A 16690-nucleotide genomic window follows, 5' to 3' on the forward strand; every position below is an offset into this window, starting at 1 on the left:
TGAAGTTTTTTAGCTTGTTTATTGGCATAAAATGCTTTAATATTAGTACAGTTATATTTTTCGTATTGGTCTTGTTAAACATACCAATCATAATATTTGAAATTTAACATCACATGGCATAAAATAAAATTGTACATTGTCCTTTGAAAATAAATTAATGACTGTAAATCATGCAGTTACATCAATGTTTCAAAAGCTGAACGAGTTTCTTACAAGGTGGTCCTGTGAAGGCTCATTAGATACATTTAGGTGTGGCATGAAACAAGGGGTAGTGTGTAATAGTCAGTTGTTCATATTTATGTGAGGGGCCACAATACAGTGTTTTCAACAGCGTGTTAGTTGGAGGAGGTCATTTTGGATCTAATTCTATTGATCTTCAGAGGAAGCAAGGAGGCCATCTCCACACTCAGCTCTAGCTCGGTTTCAACTGCATTCTTGGCTTCTGGATTCTCCTCGCAGTATTTCACCAAGAAGTTGTACGACTCCAGCGAGAGGCTGAGATTCTCCAGTTGAGAAGCCAGGTTACTGGAAATAAGCTTGGACTGTAATCTGGCGACACGGAATTTGGCCACCAACGCCGGCCTCAGCAGGTCATCCTCGAGCTTTTCAGGAAACTTGCCCTCTGGTGAGCGGATTGAGTCAAGGAACATCTGATAATACTTCATAGAGGAGGAACATAAGTGGTTAAACTTCTTTATAGTGTGCACGTCTGGCTGATCCTGCTTGTCGGCCACAGCCAACTTCAGGTCCATCATCTCATAATAGGTTTCTGCAAGTTCAAACTGCAGTTGCCGGCATATTAACAAGTAGTACTGAGCATTCAAATCCTTGCAGATTGGCTCCAGCAAGTCGACGCGACGCTTGTGCATCTTACAGCGCCGTTCCAGATCCTGTTCGAAGAATGCCAGGACCTTGAAGAGAGCGCTATGGTCCTGCAAGATCTCAATGTGATCGGTCACGTGACCATCCATTGCGAAATACTCTTTGGCCTGGGCTACGTAGCCTTGACCCACCAGGAAGATGCCACGGGCTTCTTCAAAGTCCAGTGGAAGCATGCTGCTTACTTTCTCTTCCAGGCTGCAAATAGAGTCGAAAGTATCACTTGAACCAAAAAGGATGGCGCTCTTTCTTCCCTTTTCTTTTTCCTCCTCTTCATTCCGACGTGCCCTCTTCAGTTCGTCCTGCCGATCTAAGTCTAGTTCTCCGACATTATCCTTTGTGGCAATAGAAATTGCTCATATAAGTAAAAATATTAACTGTAAATGTGTGTACATAAACTCTTAAAACATAAAAGAAAAAAGGAAGGCTACCTCAAGAAGTTTTTTCGCATCTTGCAGAAGATTAAGGCAATATTTGATCCAGCATCTGGCAATTTCGGCTCGCTTCTGCAGCAGCTCTTCACGTTTTTCACATTCAGCCTCACCTTTGGGAACATCAATAATAATTTATTGTAATTCATCATATACTTTAATTCAGACATACATGTAGGGTTGCCAACTGTCCCGTATTAGCCGGGACGTCGCTTATATTGGGCCTAAATGATTGGTCCCATACGGGTCCCGTTTTTTGACAGCTATGCTGATCTAACGGCCACTTACTTTCATGTATTTCGGGAGAAGTGGAGGAATTGTCGTGTTGTAAATCTGCCAGATACGATTCACTGAAGTGCGGCGCAAACTAACATGGCGGTGCCCATCGCGCATTATAGATCAGCTAACATGATCATTATAAAGGCTTTTAAACGACAAAACACATTTACGTACAAGTATTTGAGAATTGGAATATCAGGTAGTTGATGACATAGCTAACAAGTTTGTGAATATTTTGAATAAAAGTAAAAACGTAATAAAAGCGATACATCTGTCATACAGCACTATTGTGGCTGTGGTGTCACATGACAAATATGCTGATTTTCTGCTCAAGAAACATTTCTCATTATTATCAGTGTTGAAAACAATTGTGCTGCTTAACATTTTTGAGGACACAGTGAAACTTTTTTCCAGAAATGTCTGATGAACAGAATGTTCAAAACAACAGAACTTGTGAAATAGAAATATTTTGTAACATTATAAATGTCTTTACTGTCATGTTTGATCAATTTAATGCATATTTACTGAAAAAAAAAAGTATTAATTTCTTTTTTAAAAACTGTACTGACTCCAAACTGGTAGTTTACATAATACATTGGCTCAGTGTTTGTGAACACCATTAATCTCATGCTTCAAATGCAACATTTTTAACACTTTTTATCTTCAACTTTCAAAGATGTTTAGTAGATATAACCTTTTTAGTTCCATGTTGTTTCTGGCCAAAGTGTTATCTCTATAAGTTAGAGTATAGTTGGTCAAAGACTCTCTTGCTAAATATCAGCGTGTAGGTTTGTACAACCTCAGGATCTGAAGCAATGTAAACATCAACCGACAGGCATGAGTGTTACAATAACAGACAGATTGTGTTAAATACCATAGTTTCAGTTGTATTACGAGTGAAACTAAATACAAAATACAGTGAAACTAAAAACAGCCACCAGTGAACTGCCTAAAATTAGGGAGTTTTTTTCATTTTCATTAATCAACCACAAAATTGCATTCAGCAAAGCAATGGGAATGCAGGGAAATACACAATATCCAACAATATACAAGATTGAACAGTCAAACACCATGCAGAAACCCACTTTCTTTGGCAGCTGCCTCTGAGGGGATTTCTCCAGCAAGGGTAGCAATGACACTAGCCGCAGCCAAACAGTGACGAGCCTCCATGTACCGTGTCTGTGATACAGTGACAAGACAGACATACTGTACAGTGAATTCCTCGGGCCTTGATCACAGTGTCAAGATAATACATGCACATTAAAGGGATTAAGGGATGGTTCACCCAAAAATGAAAATGATCCCATGATTTTCTCACCCTCAAACCATCCTACGTGTACTATATGACTTCTTTTTATTTTCTTTCAGACGAACAGAATCGGAGTTGTATTAAAAAATATTCTGGCTCTTCCAATCTTTATAATGGTAGTGAATTGTGCTCGAAGCCCAAAAAATCCATCCATCATAAAAGTAATCCACAAAGCTCCAGGGGGTTAATAAAGTCCTGCTGAAGTGAAGTGATGGGTTTTAGTAAGAAAAATATCCATATTTAAAACTTTATAAACTATAATAACTTCCTTCCAGCAACAGCGGTATGCAAGTCGAATTCTGGGGGAAGAGTGACCTCTGACCTAATGTAGGATGTAGGAGTAGCGTAAGCATAGGTAAGAGTATACGCCCCTTGTGGTTCAAATGAAAAAGGCTGGGCAACAAACTCAAGCTCATCATTTTCTTATATCCTCTGACATTTTTCATTAAAAATTCTCATTTCAGACTTCTAATTCGTGATTGGTGATTTGTTTTGCTCTATCCTCTGAGCTTCCTTGTTTGTCAATACGTCATGCGTCGGGTCAGAGGTCACTCTTCCGCCGAAATTAGACTCGTATACGACCGTTGCCGGAAGCCAATTATTATAATTTATACATTTTAAAATATTTTTCTTACAAAACCCCATCACTTCGCTTCAGACGGCCTTTATTAACCCCCTGGAGCCGTGTGGAATACTTTCATGATGGATGGATGGATGCCCTTTTTTTGGTCTTCAAAATCTCAAGTGTCAATCACTATCATTATAAAGCTTGGAAGAGCCAGGATATTTTTTAATATAATTCTGATTGTGTTTGTCTGAAAGAAGATAGTCATATACACCTAGGATAGCTTGAGGGTGAGTAAATCAAGGGCCAATTTTCATTTTTGGGTGAACTAACCCTTTAAGGTTGAAAGATTAACACACAAAGAAAAAATATCCTCTGAGCTTGATCATAAACTCCATGCATCACACACTGTATCGTGTACTTGTCAATTACATGTACTCAGTTACTTTACCTTGGTGATGTAGTATTGTGACAGTGTGGCTGCATTAATAGCCCACTCGAGTGGCACAAACTGCTTGTACTCCAGCTGCCTCTGTAGTGTACTGTGACAGTACTGTCCAGCTCTCTCATACTGCTGCAGATTCTTGTAGACTTGAGCCAAGTAATAAAGTGTGTGCGTATAAGCCATTTCGAACCTGTTGGCACATAACGGGATAAAACATTTCTGGAACCACAATAATATTTTATAAAGCAGAATTAGGGGGAGGGATATTACCTTCTTATCTTCTCTTGTTGAGATAATTCTTCTCCCTCTGGCACAAAAAAGTCTTGAAGATCCAGTGGTGGCTGACCATCCTAATATGCATAAAGGGAACAAATGTCAGCACAAAACATCAACATGTATTTATTAGTAGTTTGTAGAGACTGCAGAGAGACAAGTGAAACTATGTAGGAAACAAGTTTACCAGATAAGTGGTCAATTATACAGTGTTGTCATAGACAACAGCCCTTACTGATAAATTAATGACTGTTGAATATAGCTACTGACCAATCAGAATTAAGTATTCCAGAGAGCCATGAAAAAAAATAATATATATAAAATATAATACACAATTAGGCTAAAAGAGATAAAGTGGCTACTTGAAAAAAAGTTTAGTTAGCCATAAAGTTATGATAATGCTACTGCTTGAGTGAACCACACACACAGTAGAAATAAATAATACATAATTTGTATACATGAAAACCTCCAAAATATGAAATATATTAATATGACTATTAAAGTCACCATGAAATCAATAAATGACATTTATGGAATAGTATTTATTATAAATGACTTATCTGGCATGCACATATTATTATTTTTTGTAACTCATGTGCCTTTGTAAAAAAAAAAAAAAAAATTCCCCTCCTGCTTGCAATAACATCTCTTTTCTGATGATGTGTTTTTTTTTTCCAGTGTAAGGGTGGGACAACCTGTCACTTTACATGAGATATCAAACATCAATCCAATCAATTCCTAATTGACAAAATCAAGTCCCGTTCTATATGTTTTTTTGCTCGTTTGAGAAGCCATTTCACACAGATATATGGATCTATATCATAGGAGGAAAAAAATGATTGCAATTTCTGTTCATGCCGACTTTAATGTTAATAAATGGTGTTTTTTTTATAAAGAAATCAGTAGGAGTATCTCAATTCACAGACTTCTGCAATATTCTATGCCATTTTTGGAATAAATAAATAAACAGTATGAGTCATAGGTATGAGTAGTGTTCACACTGAAAACCCACTCGTTAAGTCTGATGTCATGCATCACCATTTCCAGCTCAAAATGCTCGATCAGCGTACTAATATACACTAATATAAACTACCGAAAAATCACGATCCTAACCTTTATCTCCATACCAAAATCCCAGATGGCCAGACAGCGATTCATATTTTATGAATCGTAAAAATATTGGTGTCCAGGATGCCTTGTTCCCAGAGACTGTAGTATACACACTGTGAAGGAAATTTTTATAGGTGCCCTAGATTCAAAAATTGAATTTACCTTGGCATAGTTAAATAACAAGAGTTCAGTACATGGAAAAGACATACAGTGAGTCTCAAACCCCATTGTTTCCTCCTTCTTATATAAATCTCATTTGTTTAAAAGACCTCCGAAGAACAGGCGAATCTCAACATAACACCGACTGTTACGTAACAGTATTTGTTACAATATTTGCATAATGCCAGCCCATGTTCAAGGGATTACACAAGCCAGTATCAACGTCTGGAGCTGCACACAGCCGAATCATCAGACTAGTTAAACAAGAACAACAGCGAAAAATGGCAGATGGAGCAATAATAACTGACATAATGCATGATAGCATGATATTTTTACTGATATTTGTAAATTGTCTTTCTAAATGTTTCGTTAGCATGTTGCTAATGTACTGTTAAATGAGGTTAAAGTTACCATCGTTTCTTACTGTATTCACGGAGACAAGAGCCGTCACTATTTTCATTTTTTAAACACTTGCAGTCTGTATAATGCATAAACACAACTTCATTCTTTATAAACCTCTCCAACAGTGTAGCATTAGCCGTTAGCCACGGAGGACAGCCTCAAATTCACTCAGAATAAAACGTTAACATCCAAATAAATACTTTACTCACATAATTCGAAGCATGCATACAGCGTGCATGACGAACATCTTGTAAAGATCCATTTGAGGGTTATATTAGCTGTGTGAACTTTGTAAATGCGCTGTAATATAGTCGACAGCTCATGTGGCAGGGAGCACGCGATTTAAGGGGGCGGCGCCGAGTGTAAATCAGTGCATTGTTAATGATGCCCCAAAATAGGCAGTTAAAAAAATTTATTTAAAAAAATCTATGGGGTATTTTGAGCTGAAACTTCAGACACATTCAGGAGACACCTTAGACTTATATTACATCTTGTGAAAAAGCATTCTTGGGCACCTTTATTTAATCATAACTGAACAATTAACCTTGCACACCTGCGGGTAATAGATGGGTGTGTAGGACAAAGACTAAGAGACAGACAAAAATTAATAAAAAAAAAAAAAACAAACAAAAAAACCCCAAGAAATTATTATTATTATTACCAAAATCGATGCACCTCTTGATGGAAATAACTTCACAACGTTTATTTCCATCAAGAGGTGCATACATTTTTGGTCAAGATGTTGTATTGACAATGCAAGAGGTGAGCACTCTGTAAAGTCTCTTTCAGCACATCCCAAAAACTTACACTAAGGTCAGTGCCAATTCATGTGTGAAAATGATTCTTCATGCTCCCTCCCAACAATTCTTTCACAATTTGAGCCTGATGAATCTTGACATTGTCATTCTGGAATATGGCCATGATACATCTTAATACATGGTTGTTTAAGAAATTAAAAGCTATGATTATTTGCTCATGACTTGAGCAACAAGCTGAAGTAAATCCAATTTGCTTTGCCCAGAAACAGAGGAGGGGGTTTGCTGACTTGCACATATGAAGAACCAATCATATCATAAAACAACTGGGCAGACCAGTTGAAGATGAGTCAAATAGAAAATGTTTCAAACACCTGTTTATGAGGTCACTGGTTAAAAACTATAAATTAGAGAGTTGTTGAGAATTTTAGATGTTCTGCAAGCATATGGGCTTTGTTGTCTCAAGCCAATGAAGTCTAAGATTTGGTATCTGAAACGCAATGACATGAGTGATTTTTTTGCAAAGAGGAGAAGACTTTTTTTCCAGAAAAACAATAGGGTACACAATGAGTGCATAGTGCAGGGTTGGGAAACTCTGGACCCCCCGAGATCCACATTTCTTGCAGATTTATGCTCTAACCTTAATTAAACACACCTGTACAAGCTAACCAAGGGCTGCATCCGAAAGCCTAAAAATGCTGCCTTCGGAGGATGCATTCCAAGGTAGGAAGGTATAAAGGCACTTCTGATTAAAATCTTAGCTTCACTTCCTGTCTCCTGAGATACCTTCATCTGATCGATTTTTCACTGCCTTTGATATCCCACAATCCTGTGCGTTCCATTCTGTGACAGTTAAGCTAAAAAATAAAGATGCTGTCTGAAAGTTGTAGTTGGTGGTCAGTGGTCAGTTTGTGTATAAATCAGGGATGGGCAACTTCGGCCCTGTCCTGCAGAGTTTAGCTGCAACCCTAATCAAACACACTTGAACAAGCTAATCAATGTCTTGAGGATTATTTGAAAGTTATAGGCAGGTGAGTTTTTAATCAGTGTTGGAGCTAAACTCTGCAGGCCCTCCAGGACTGAAGTTGCCCATCCCTTGTGTAAATGTATGTTTCTGAACAATATTTTCCACTTTTGATGTAATTTCTAGCAATACATTTTTTGCTTAATAATATGTGCTTAGTTATCACCAAAGCTTTCTCAATTTTGTTGTACAAACCCAATCCCAAAAAGTTGGGACACTGTACAAATTGTGAACAAAAAAGGAATGCAATAATTTACAAATCTCATAAACTTATATTTTATTTACAATAGAATATAGATAACATATCAAATGTTGAAAGTGAGACATTTTGAAATATTGGCTCATTTTGGGTTTCATGAGAGCTACACATTCCAAAAAAGATGGGACAGGTAGCAATAAGAGGCCGGAAAAGTTAAATGTACATATAAGGAACAGCTGGAGGACCAATCTGCAACTTATTAGGTCAATTGGCAACATGATTGGGTATAAAAAGAGCCTCTCAGAGTGGCAGTGTCTCTCAGAAGTAAATATGGGCAGAGGATCACCAATTCCCCCAATGCTGCAGCAAAAAATAGTGGAGCACTATTCGGAAAGGAGTTTCTCAGAGAAACATTACAAAGAGTTTGAAGTTATCATCATCTACAGTGCATAATATCATCCAAAGATTCAGAGAATCTGGAACAATTTCTGTGCGTAAGGGTCAAGGCCGGAAAACCATACTGGATGCCCGTGATCTTCGGGCCCTTAGACGGCACTGCATCACATACAGGAATGCTACTGTAATGGAAATCACAACATGGGCTCAGGAATACTTCCAGAAAACATTGTCAGTGAACACAATCCACCGTGCCATTCGTCGTTGCCGGCTAAAACTCTATAGATCAAAAAAGAAGCCATATCTAAACATGATCCAGAAGCGCAGGCATTTTCTCTGGGCCAAGGCTCATTTAAAATAGACTGTGGCAAAGTGTAAAACTGTTCTGTGGTCAGACGAATCAAAATTTGAAGTTCTTTTTGGAAAATTGGGACGCCATGTCATCCGGACTAAAGAGGACAAGGACAACCCAAGTTGTTATCAGCGCTCAGTTCAGAAGCCTGCATCTCTGATGGTATGGGGTTGCAAAAGTGCGTGTGGCATGGGCAGCTTACACATCTGGAAAGGCACCATCAATGCTGAAAGGTATATCCAAGTTCTAGAACAACATATGCTCCCATCCAGACGTCGTCTCTTTCAGGCAAGACCTTGCATTTTCCAACATGACAATGCCAGACCACATACTGCATCAATTACAACATCATGGCTGCGTAGAAGAAGGATCCGGGTACTGAAATGGCCAGCCTGCAGTCCAGATCTTTCACCCATAGAAAACATTTGGCGCATCATAAAGAGGAAGATGTGACAAAGAAGACCTAAGACAGTTGAGCAACTAGAAGCCTGTATTAGATAAGAATGGGACAACATTCCTATTCCTAAACTTGTCCAAAATTTGTTTCATGAGGTACCCCTCATGCACAAACACTGCCTACAAAGTCATTGACTGATAGAACAGCGAGGCAACAAGTCAGCTGGCAAAGCTTTTGGATGCAACAAAAGTCTTAAAGGTGCCCTAGAATGCTTTTTCACAAGATGTAATATAAGTCTAAGGTGTCCCCTGAATGTGTCTGTGAAGTTTCAACTCAAAATACCCTAAAGATTTTTTTATTCATTTTTTTAACAGCCTATTTTGGGGCATAATTCAATATGCGCCGATTCAGCGTGCTTCCCCTTTAAATGCTCGCGCTCCCCGCCCCCAAGCTCGCGACTCTATAATACATTGCATAAACAAAGTTCACAGAGCTAATATAACCCTCAAAATGGATCTTTACAAAGTGATCGTCATGCAGCATACCCAATTATGTAAGTATGGTATTTATGAGGCTGTGCTCCATGGCTAACGGGCTAAAGCTAACATTACACACTGTTGGAGAGATTTATAAAGAACGAAATTGTGTTTATGAATTATACAGACTGTAAGTGTTTAAAAAATGAAAATAACGACATGACTCGTCTCCGTGAACACAGTAAGAAAAGATGGTAACTTTAACCACATTTATCAGTACATTAGCAACATGCTAACAAAACATTTAGAAAGACAATTTACAAATATCACTAAAAATATCATGTTATCATGGATCATGTCAGTTATTATTGCTCCATCTGCCATTTTTCGCTATTGTCCTTGCTTGCTTACCTGCATAAAGTCTGACGATTCAGCTGTGCTACTCCAGATGTTAATACTGGCTTGTCTAATGCTTTGAACATGGGCTGGCATATGCAAATATTGGGGGCGTACATATTAATGATCCCAACTGTTGCGTAACAGTCGGTGTTATGTTGAGATTCGCCTGTTCTTCGAAGGTCTTTTAAACAAATGAGATTTACACAAGAAGGAGGAAACAATGGTGTTTGAGACTCACTGTATGTCATTTCCATGTACTGAACTCTTGTTATTCAACTATGCCAAGGTAAATTAAAATTCTATGGCACCTGAAAGGATTACTAAAAGCTACAGGCATGTGAGTTTGATAAAGGTTGGGGCTAAACTCTGCAGGAAATTGGATTTCAAGGGCCCAGCCCTGGCATAGCGTCTAGTGCGTCATATGGGACACAACTCAGATGAGTCACAATTTGCATACTTATACACTATTCCATGCCGTTTTGTTGTATAGTGCGAGTATTCTGTTCATACTGAAAATTGAAAAAAAGAAAAAGTATATTTCAAATACCTGAAATATGTATTAATTAACTGGACAAAAAATGAAGTGTTGAATGTTGTCGCAGCCCTCTTTACATAGTCGAGGGGCCAACAGACTGCTATTGAATGACAAAAATAATCTTATAAAATTCAAACGCTATACGGTTGAGTACACAGTGCATACTAGTATGTCATTTTGGACACAACTCTAATGTTTATATGTATGTACATAAAACTAACAGACAATGCTAAAAGGACACGTCACAGTGACGTCAAGCGGAAATCACGTATGATGCACAAAAATGCAGTTAAAAAAAATGCAGACAGTTGGTTTAGCAAAATCATACCACACACACCTCTTTCATATAGAGCAAATACATTGATTCAGCAGTCTCCAGAAATCCTTGTGCTTTTTCAATCTCATCTCTTCCCGCCCACAAAATGCCGAGCTGATTCTGTCAAAAACACAACACGTCATACACCATGGCGCAGAAGATAAAAAGTAAGCTACACTGCACATTTTTTTTAAATATATGAAACTTTTAGAAGGAAATGCAGTGTATATTTACCCGGGCCTGTATGAATAGCGAGACGTTCTCCCGTGTTGTTGTGCACTTGTCAATGAGTTTCATGCAGTTCATCAGATGCTGCTCTCCAGCTGAGAGCTCCTCGGTCTCTATGTGGTTCACGCCGAGATAGTACTGCACCACCGCGAGCCTCGCTGCTCGCAGACCGGCCGGAGAGTCTCCAACATACGCTTTCCCAAAATCATTCTCCGGTTCTCCATCCACCATCTGCCTGGAATCATCAGCTTCATTGTCAGCCTCGCCCTCCTCCTCGATTTTTTTCAAAGAACAGAGGATTTCCTTCAACAGATCTCTAGCTTTGTATTTCGATCGGAAAGGGTTATTCTCAGGGTCTTTTCTCGACTCTATTTCGGAGAGTTCCTGGGCCAGGCGAAATTTCTCGCACACCACCTTCCACTCAGAGCTCTGGTTGGCAGCCATGTTTTCCCCGAGCAATGACAAGTGTTCACCAGGAGAGGTCAGTGATGAAGCGTGATTACAAGGCAGTGAAAGTGGACTAGTGAGTAGATGAGTTTACCTGTTCGGCTCATGACGTTTAATGACCCAACAACCTCTGTAGTCCCATTTATCCACTTGTTAGCAACTGCCTTTTACAAGATAAGGTAAAAAAAAATCACAAGAGGGTATTAATGATGTATTTTGTGGAACCGGAAGTGCTAAAATGCTAACTCGTTTCTGGGTTATGTCCTACAAAAATACATCATCCCTGCACCACTCTATTTTATTCTTGTCATTAACTCTTGATGTGCATTCCTCGGTTCACTGTCGCTCTCTCCCTTCCAGATACTCTGGCGCTATCTATAGGTCAGTGTATGTCACAGTCTAGCAGGCTACTTGTACTTCCTCTGAGTTGGCGGATATGACAGGTGAATTGTTTATTTATAGGGCCTATCCCAACACCCATACTTGTGGTCTTTGCACTTGACCACTGGCCTGTTTATAACATGACGCATTTCCCGTTAGTGGCCAAACTGTTCAAGTGTGCATGAAGACCTCAAGTGTGTGTATAACTTTTGGTTAACTGATGGGACACACTGCAAGTACTGATTTTACAGAGCTTTGTTTCCGCATTTTGATTTTTAATAAACTTTGCACTTTAAAATAATCTCCTAAACCTAAATATCTAATTTAGTTAGCTAAAAGATGGCAATTTAATTGTGTTGCTTCTAACTTGAGTGATAAAAAGCCGCAAACATTTTACAAAATACACATACTCATCTCAAAGCATTATTAGAGATGGCACTTATCTGGTGCAGTCTTGTATGGGTATTGGGACAGGCCTTGTTTGCATCACTTTGACATGGGAAAAAAACTGAAAGCATGAGCTGTTACAATATACAATAATACATGAACACAGTGAGATATCCCTGCTGGTTTAATGCAAGACATTATACAGGTGAATAGGGTAAAAATAAGTCATAGATATCACAATATATAAAAAATTCTTTACATTAGAACAATTGTTCTGTATTACAAGTTTTCTGAAATGTATGTTTAAAGACACAAATAAGGCATTATCTAATTACATATGCACTAATTTGCATACATTTCCAGAACAGAAATCTGAACATCGGATAAAGCCAAGTTCAGGTCCAAATTCTTGTTTCATTTTTTTGACATATTAGAGTTAACTTTCTTTTTACAAAGGGGATTCTTTTATATATCTCATTATCACTCTATAAATAAGCTAATACTGTCAACAGCCAGAAAAAAAAAATATATATATAAATCAGGCAATAAACCCCTCTCAATACGTGCAGAATAATAATCCTGGAAAGTTTGGAATATGTAAGAGCTACTGAATTTTTGGCTTACATGAGACAAAAAAAAAACACTTTCTGAGAAAACAGCCTTTAAAGGTATTGTAAATGAAATCTACAGATGCAAATTGATAAAGTGTAACATAAACACTTAAATGTGTATTTTAGATGTTTTTTTTTCCCCCAGTGGTCTGAAAGAAGACATGTTATGGAAGCAAAATAGCACAAACTTTCAAAAATGACCAGTGAATGAAAAAACAATGGTTTTATCTGTATAATGTCTTGCCTTAAAATCCTTGCTGTAAAAGGCCAAACTGGCCTGTAGGTGGTTTAGCTTACTCTCTAGCATGTCAGCAATTACACATGCCAATGTGGTTGACACTTTTTGAATATTTAGCTGGTCAGCCAACAAACACCAAAGTGCAACAGCTGTTGGGTTTTGTTGAATTGCTGTTTACCTTGTTGGTGTTAACAGCAATTAAAATGAAAATGACACTCATGTTTCCCAAAATTATAAATTCAATAGCCAATTTTATAAAGTTTGATCAACAAGATGAGCTGGACACTTTTTAATAGGTAGCTTTTGTGTCTGTTATACTATTGACATGACATGTTTACATGTAATCAGATATGTTCAGATCAACATCAGATATGTCAAAGGGGACCTATAATTCCCTTTTTACAAGATGTAATATAAGTCTCTGGTGTTCCCAGAATGTGTCTGTGAAGATTCAGCTCAAAATACCCCACAGATCATTTATTATAGCTTGTCAAATTTGCCCCTATTTGGGTGTGAGGAAAAAAGCCATTTTTGTGTGTGTCCCTTTAAATGCAAATGAGCTGCTGCTCCCGGCCCACTTTCCAGAAGAGGACGGAGCTTTAACAGCTCACGCTTCGGTTGCTCAACAACAACAAAGCAGGAGAATCTCACGCAGCCAAAATGACGATTGTCAGTAACGGTGTTCAGCCTTACATTATTTAAACCGGAGTCGGACACTGATGGAGAGACTCAGGAAGAAGTTACAACTTATAGAATGGATCTGGACATTTCTGAACGGTTAGTGGATAAATTTATGTAGCTACTCGTCGACTAGCATGTGCCGTCATGTTAATCTTTTGTGCAAATCCAGCGTTGAATTGACCCTCGATTGTGAAGCAGTCCGACGTAAAATGATGGTATGGCAAAACACTCTACTACAACAACTCTTCCACTTCTCTAAAGCAGCCCAACATGGCCTTTGTTGTGTGTTTTCGGGGAAGGGTTTATGTAAATTTTAGGATTAGTGATGTCACTGACCTGGGAAGAAGCTCGTTAGCTTGTCCCTACCAGCCGTTTGTTGTAATCCTTAAACAGAGAATTCTTTAAAAGAATATATCTCCCTTTGCATTGAACTTTGAGCGTCGTAACTTTTAAGCTCTAACAATATTACACACTAACTAAAGTTAAAAAAGTGAAATCATAATCAGCCACCCTTTTAATTCAAATGTGCCCTATGGCCATTTCAGAACATCCTTCCCATGCAGTCCCTACAAGGTGGTACTTTCTTCTAACTCCTACCATTCTAGTTTTACATCACTAAACTAAAGAAGTTCACAATTACGAGAATACAACAGAGCAGAGAAGACATCCTGTTATAACCTCTCATGGGGTCAGTGACACAACAAGGGTTTCTGGTCACTGACCTATCAGATCTCATCGAAATGTTTCCTGTAGATATAACCATAGAAATGTTGCCTATATTGCTTACTTGGGAAGATTCATGTAGTGAATTTTGATGTTGTAAGTGTGGTTACTGCTTGTGTCTTAATTTATCTCCACTTTAGTCTCATAATGTATGTTTCACTTCAACATTTGGCTGTAACCTGACTCAAATGTACCTGGAACACAGCAGAAACTGCAGTGTTTTGTTTCCTCCTTTTAGTCAATAATAGGCTGAATAATAGCACTGGCAAGCTTTTAATAGGAACTTTACAGTGGTTTTGCATTGTTTCTGTATTTGACCATACATAGTTAAACAATTAAATGCCAGTTACAGTAGAATTGCAGTGCACTCCTACTATCATTAACAGCTTGGGCTCCAAATCAGGAAATAAGGAAAAACTTTACAATAAGGTTTCATTTGTTAATCTTTGGTCATGTAAATTTCAACATACTAATACATTTTTAAAAATCAAAAGTTGTATCTGTTAACATACGTCAATACAATGTGAACTAACATGAACAAAAAAATGAAAATTTGTGTTTTTATTCAGTAACATTACAAAAAGATTAGGCTATAAAAATATGCTGCTAATTGATAGTTCATTTTAGCTAACATCCTAAATGTATCTACTGTGAACAAATGAGACCTTATTTTAAAGTGTTACCGAAATAAAACAGGTGGTTTAAGCTGGGGTAAATTTCAGACAAAAGAAAAAAAAAGAAGTTGAAATGAAACATTATTGAGTTGTAATCAAGATATTTTGTGTGGATGTCGTTCTTGAGAATCTCAAGTGGCAACTTAAAAATGTATACTGTGGATACTATACTGTGCACACGTTTTATGAATGGTCTGGCTGTTTTATAGGTCATACAGTGAAGTTTTACTGAACTTCTGCATTTAAGTTGTCTGGAATTTTTCTTACTGTTTTATAGAGTCACAACGGCCTACAGCAGCTCTGTCTGTGTGAATTTAGGCACTTGCAGAGTATTTTAGGAAGTGACGCCACCGCCCACCATCAGGAAATGGACTGTTTCTTTTAGTAGATGTAAGTCATGGGCTGAAGGCAAATCGGTCATGTACCACAGTCAAATACGATACTTATTTTGATCAGAAGCTATAGACAGAGAACGTAGAACAGTAGAAAGCCACAGTGGGAAGGTGCAGCCACTTTACAGTCCCTGAAACAAGGCACTGTTTATTACAACCCTGGAGTCTTATCACAAGAATCAAGGTGAGCCAATTTTAAATGTAGATCTCGTTTATTGACTTTAAAATGTTACGACTGAACAATTAACCTTAAGACCAAACTAAGAAGATATAAGAATTGGAGTTTTGAATTAGTTTTTGAATTTGAATTGATTATTTGAATAGATTGTTGCCAGAAGTTTTTGTTTGAAAATGTTAAAGATGACATGTAAGCAGTGTTGATGCAAAATAATAGTTTTGGTGAAAGCAACAAGGAAGTTGAATAAGAAATCTTCCTGTGGTTGTGCTTTAACATTCAATGTTAGGAATCAGCTTTGTGGGAAATAATAATAAAAATAATAATAATTAAAAAAAACTACATTTTTAAAATAAATTCGGCACATAACATAAAGTAGCTTAATCGCATTTCCTTTTTGGCATATATCTATTTGAAGTGTGTACTCTGACTCAGTGCAAAGTCGACTGTGTTCAGAGGAGTACTGTACAGTAACTAATGATGTGGAAATCCTAAAGTAGTTTCCAGAGAAAGTCTATGAAAATGAATTGATCTTAGATTACATTACAAGCAAGACAGACACACAGATATACAGACAGTTTCACATTTTTATGCTATTTGTTGATCATTTGATCGCCTCAGTATTGTTGATGTGGGTCATAGTAGACGGTCCTCCTGACTTTGCTGTTATTTAATTGTCAGCAAGCCCGATTCATAAAGTTCCACTGGGAAAATCTGCATTCATATCATGTGTTTTTAAAACTTCACCTTTATTTGTACACATAAACTATGTCAGAGTGTTATTTATAGAGCATTTTTAGGAGACTAAAGATGACTAATTTTAAGGTTGATGTATTTTTGATTGACAAAACCAACTTATTTCTCAATCATCGTATGACAAAGTGTCTAGCTCAACATTTAGCATCTGCAACAAGCCAGGAGTTCAGTTCCTCACTAATTCATTAATCAGCAAATAAACCAGTTGTTTGCAGTGTGCTTTGTTTCACTGCTAACTAATTATATTTTAGCACTGAAATAATGACGAATTAATCAATTCTAGTGACAGGTTTAGA

The 16690-nt window shown here is 37.7% G+C and overlaps 2 protein-coding genes across 6 annotated transcripts in view; one reads left to right on the forward strand and one right to left on the reverse strand.

The window, feature by feature from the left end:
• On the reverse strand, positions 1–11373 carry LOC125276856 (kinesin family binding protein). Its single transcript, XM_048204768.1, has 7 exons — positions 10936–11373; positions 10723–10821; positions 4179–4258; positions 3915–4098; positions 2675–2768; positions 1311–1423; positions 1–1214 (listed from the first exon to the last, which is right to left on the reverse strand). The coding sequence occupies exons 1-7, from the start codon at positions 11371–11373 to the stop codon at positions 336–338; spliced, it is 1887 nt and encodes a 628-aa protein (XP_048060725.1). The 3' UTR covers positions 1–335.
• The window catches only part of pik3ap1 (phosphoinositide-3-kinase adaptor protein 1), a 19054-nt gene continuing 13198 nt past the window's right edge, over positions 10835–16690 (forward strand). For 2 of the 5 annotated variants that reach the window (XM_048204763.1, XM_048204767.1), the window contains exon 1: positions 10835–10868. In XM_048204763.1, the coding sequence (XP_048060720.1) occupies positions 10850–10868 (19 nt within the window). In that variant the 5' untranslated portion in view covers positions 10835–10849. The other 3 variants (XM_048204765.1, XM_048204766.1, XM_048204764.1) reach the window with 3 other exon arrangements.

This window comes from Megalobrama amblycephala, linkage group LG10, assembly GCF_018812025.1.
Source record: "Megalobrama amblycephala isolate DHTTF-2021 linkage group LG10, ASM1881202v1, whole genome shotgun sequence".
In the NCBI taxonomy this organism is placed as follows: Eukaryota; Metazoa; Chordata; class Actinopteri; order Cypriniformes; family Xenocyprididae; genus Megalobrama; species Megalobrama amblycephala.